Raw genomic sequence first — 5091 nt, forward strand, 5'->3', positions numbered from 1 at the left:
TCAGGGGAAGTTGGGAGGGGTAACCTTTGAAACACTAGATGAAGTCTATGGAAGAGCTGCCCACCTATATGGGATCCGAGGGAGAGAGTTAGAGAACTCAGCTGGAGGGAAAAGGAAGAGTGATGGGGGTTCACATGGAGTTGATAAGAGGCCTAGGATTGGGGAGAGTTCTGGGGGAAATGGGCAATTCAACAGGAGGGACAATAGGGGAAACCTTGGGAAGGGAGCTAATGGACAAGGAAATAACAATCATGGGAATGGAAATAACACCAGGCCTAAGAGAAGTTATTTTTGTAAGAGATGTGAGAAAAATCACCCAGGGAAGGATTGTGAGGGAAACCCTGTGACTTGTCGTTACTGTCAGAAACTGGGGCATCGGGAGTATGAGTGCTACACTAAGGAGAAGGATGTTAAGATGGGGAAAGTCCAGGAGACCAATAACCCACCTAAACCACCCCAGACCAATGGATCAGCTCAGAGGAATGGAACCAGTAGCGGTGCAGGAGGGGCCCCTAAGGGTCGTGTGTTCGTGATGAATCGTCGTGAGGCTGAGGCTTCTAATGATGTGGTAATTGGCACTTTCCTTGTTTGTTCTTTGAATGCTAGAGTCATGTTTGATTCGGGTGCGTCTCATTCTTTTGTTTCAAAATCTCTAGTCCAAAGATTAAAGTTAGAGAGTCCATTATTAGTGTCTCTAGATGTTTCTATTCCAACTAGGGAGGTGAGAAATTGTTCTAAGTTACATAAAGGGGTACCTATCACCATAGCTGGAGTAGAATTTCTTTCAGATTTGATTGAGTTTGAGTTGCAAGACCTAGATGTGATTTTAGGGATGGACTAGCTAGGAAAGTATAAGGCTCACATAGATTATGCTGCTCAGAAAGTGAAATTGTTGGGTCCGGGTAATGTGACAGTGACTTATAGGAAGGAAGGGAAGAATTCAGGGATCAAAATCATTTCTGCCTTGCAGTTTCGGAATTGTGTCAGGAAGGGTTATCCTATATACATGTGTAGTGTTCAGGAAGTGGGAAGGGAGGATGAGAAGAAAAAGAGTATTCCAATAGTTGAGGAATTTCCAGATGTGTTTCCTGATGAGATACCAGGTATGCCGCCAGTAAGGGATGTTGAGTTCACCATAGAATTGCTACCAGGGACTGGACCTATCTCGAAGGCCCCATATAGGATGGCTCCAGCTGAGATGAAGGAATTGAAAACTCAGTTAGATGACTTGTTGGATAAGGGATATATTCGACCTAGTTCTTCTCCATGGGGTGCTCCAGTGTTGTTTGTGAAAAAGAAGGATGGAAGTTTGAGGTTGTGCATAGACTATCGGGAGTTGAATAATGTGACAGTCAAGAATAAGTATCCTTTGCCTAGAATTGATGATTTGTTTGATTAGTTGAAAGGGGCTGGAATATTTTCCAAGATAGATTTGAGGTCAGGGTACCATCAGTTGAGAATTGCAGAGCAGGACATTCCCAAGAGTGCTTTCAGGACACGTTATGGCCATTATGAGTTCACAGTTATGCCATTTGGGTTAACTACTGCACCTGCAGTTTTCATGGATTTGATGAACCGAATCTTTAGGCCATATTTGGATAAGTTTGTGGTGGTTTTCATTGATGATATTTTGATCTACTCCAAGAATAAGGAGGAGCATGAAGATCATTTGAGGAAAGTATTGTCGATCCTGAGGGAGCACCAATTATATGCTAAGTTGTCAAAGTGTGAGTTTTGGTTAGAAAAGGTAGCCTTTTTGGGGCATGTGATTTCTAGGGAAGGAATTTCAGTAGATCCCTCGAAGATCAATGCAGTGAGTGAATGGCCAACACCTAAGAATGTGTCAGATGTTCGAAGTTTCTTGGGATTGGCAGGCTATTATCGAAGATTTGTGAAGGATTTTTCGAGGATTGCGAGGCCCATGACGAATTTAATGAAGAAGGAATGTAAGTTTGTTTGGACCTAGGAGTGTGAGCAAGCGTTCCAGACCTTGAAAGACAAGTTAACCTCAGCACCAGTATTGGCTTTACCAGATGAAAGTGGGCAATATGAGGTGTATAGTGATGCATCGAAGTTTGGATTGGGTTGTGTTTTAATGCAGAATCGGAGGGTCATTGCATATGCTTCGAGACAATTGAAACTACATGAGGTGAACTATCCAACCCATGACCTGGAGTTAGCTGCGATTGTGTTTGCTTTGAAAATTTGGAGACATTATCTATATGGTGCAACTTGTAAAATGTTCACAGATCATCAGAGTCTAAAGTACATTTACACTCAGCAGTATTTGAACTCGAGACAGAGACGATGGTTGGAATTTATGAAAGATTATAGTGTGAATATCCAATATCATGAGGGGAAAGCTAATGTGGTAGCTGATGCTTTAAGTAGGAAAACCAGTCATTTGATGAATTTGATGATTTTACCAGACCAGTTGTGTGTAGAATTTCAGAAGATGAATTTGGAAGTGGTGGAGCATGGAGAGGTCAGTAAGATGTTAAATGCCTTGGCGGTGAAACCTTCTATTTATGATGAGATTAGAGAAAGTCAGTTGGGGGACTCGAAGTTGAAGGCAATAAAAGAGAAGATTGAGGGAGGACAGGTTTTGGACTTTACTATTACTGATGATAGAAGTATTCGATTTAAAGAGAGATGGTGTATTCCACAACATCGTGGGGACATCAAGCAAAGACTGATGGAGGAGGCCCATAGCTCTCCTTATTCGATGCATCCTGGAGGGGATAAGTTGTATAAGGATATGAAGAAGGTCTTTTGGTGGCCAAACATGAAGAAAGAAGTAGCAGAGTTTGTGGCAAAATGCTTAACATGCCAGAAAGTGAAGATAGAGCATCGAAGGCCACAAGGAATGGTTCAATCCTTGGAAGTACCAAAGTGGAAGTGGGATTCGATCGCCATGGATTTTGTGGGGGCATTACCAAGGACCAGGGCAGGGAATGACACTATTTGGGTCATTGTGGATAGATTGACTAAGTCCGCAACCTTTATACCTATGAAAAACACTTGGTCTATGGATCAGTTGGGAAGGGCATATGTGAAGTTTGTGGTGAAGTATCATGGAGTGCCTACAGATATCATTTCAGATCGTGATTCGAGATTCTTGTCTAACTTTTGGAAAAGTTTGCAAAAGGCCATGGGAACAAAGCTATTGATGAGTACAGCTTTTCACCCTGCAACTGATGGTCAGACTGAAAGGACCATACAGACCTTGGAAGACATGTTGAGAGCATGTGTATTGGAGTATCAAGGTTCATGGGAAGACCACTTAGACTTGATTGAGTTTTCATATAATAATAGCCATCATGCAAGCATTGGAATGGCCCCATTTGAGGCCTTGTATGGAAGGAAATGTAGGAGCCCAGTTTGTTGGAGTGACATAAGTGAAACGGTTGTGCTTGGGCCTGAAATGATTGAGGAAACTGTTAAGCAAGTGAAGTTAATCCAGGAGAAAATCAAAGCAGCCTAAGATAGACAGAAAAGTTATGCTGATGAGAAGCGTAGAGATGTAGAATTCCAAGTAGGAGAGAAGGTGTTGCTAAAGATATCTCCTATGAAGGGGGTAATGAGATTTGGGAAGAGGGGGAAGTTGAGCCCAAAGTACATTGGGCCATACGAGATTCTCCAGAAAGTTGGAAAAGTAGCATATAAGTTGGACTTACCCAACGAGTTGAAAAGGGTGCACAATGTCTTTCATGTGAGTCAGATCCGCAAGTATGTTCCTGATGTTGCACATGTGCTAGAACCAGAGACAATTGAGCTAGATGAGAGCTTGACCTACGAAGAAAGACCGGTGAGAATTCTAGATAGTAAAGTTAGAAGCACCAGAAACAAGGATGTGAAGATTGTCAAGGTTCTATGGTCGAACCATAAGGTTGAGGAAGCTACTTGGGAAGCTGAGGCAGAAATGCGTAAAAAGTACCCAAACCTATTCATGGTGAGTGGTTAAGTTACGGGGACGTAACTTCCTTTTAAGGGGGGTAGAATGCAATAGAGTTTCGCGCTTTCCTTTTATGTCTTTATTAAGTGAATCTTTTGAGTCAAGTCCTTAGGTTGTGCATGAACTTACTAAATTTTAACTAATTTGGAGTATTAATTTGAGTTATTAAATAATTTTAAGTTTCGGGACGAAACTTCTTTTAAGGGGGGTAGACTGTAATACTCCTAATTTTTGAAAATATTTTCTTAATTAGTAATTTCTTTAATTAATTGAAATAATTAAATATTTCTAAATTATGATCTTGGTCGGTCCGTACTTTTATTAATTAACGTTGTACGCCGTTTTTAATTTTATTTTCCGGATTTTATCTTAATAATACTTAACAACTTTAGCTTAATTATTATCTCATGAATTACAACAAATATTAGTTTTGATATTATCTATATATTTTAATTTGATTTAATTATCAAATCTAATTATTTTATTTATTTAAGAATGATTTTCGTTTTATATATATATATGTAAAAAAAAATAAATAAATAAAAAAGGGCCGTGAGTTATGAAGAAGCTAAGCCATACTTATCATTATTATTTTATTAAAATCTCTTAATTCATCATTTTTTTAAATCTCTTAATTTATCTTTCTTAACCATATTAGCATTTATCTTACTTCCATCCCTAATCCTTTCCATTGTATTTTCCCACATGAATTAACCTAGACTAAATTTCACTCATATTCATTTAACAAACTTACATTTATCATGTTCCCATGTTAATCTCAATCCTCCTTTAACTCTATCTTACTACCCCTTAAACACTATAAATAGACCCTCAACACTTCACAATTCCTAACACCAAAAATCAGAAATCCTCTTCTCTACTCTCTATCCCATCACCCCTTCTTCTTACTCTATCTAGCTTAAATAAACTCTACAACCCATAACCAAGTTGTTGCCACCGAACAACCACCTTGTCCGCCACCAACGACCACCCAACTATACTAATAGCACTATTTTGATAAAGGTTAATATTTAGGTAGTTCATGCACAATAGAATGGTGTTTTTGGTTTTGTGTTATTTTGTTAACCTTATATTAATTAAGGTTATTTTATTTGTGTAGGAGGAGTCTCCCGATC

At 39.3% G+C, this 5091-nt stretch overlaps 1 protein-coding gene across 1 annotated transcript; it reads left to right on the top strand.

The window, feature by feature from the left end:
- Nucleotides 1-3580: 3580 nt before the first annotated feature.
- On the top strand, nt 3581-3964 carry LOC145557421 (uncharacterized). The gene has a single exon (XM_081618602.1). It carries the CDS (start codon nt 3581-3583, stop codon nt 3962-3964), a length of 384 nt encoding a protein of 127 aa, XP_081474728.1.
- Nucleotides 3965-5091: the final 1127 nt, after the last annotated feature.

Source organism: Chenopodium album, chromosome 9 (assembly GCF_948465745.1).
Source record: "Chenopodium album chromosome 9, dcCheAlbu1.1, whole genome shotgun sequence".
Classification (NCBI taxonomy): domain Eukaryota; kingdom Viridiplantae; phylum Streptophyta; class Magnoliopsida; order Caryophyllales; family Amaranthaceae; genus Chenopodium; species Chenopodium album.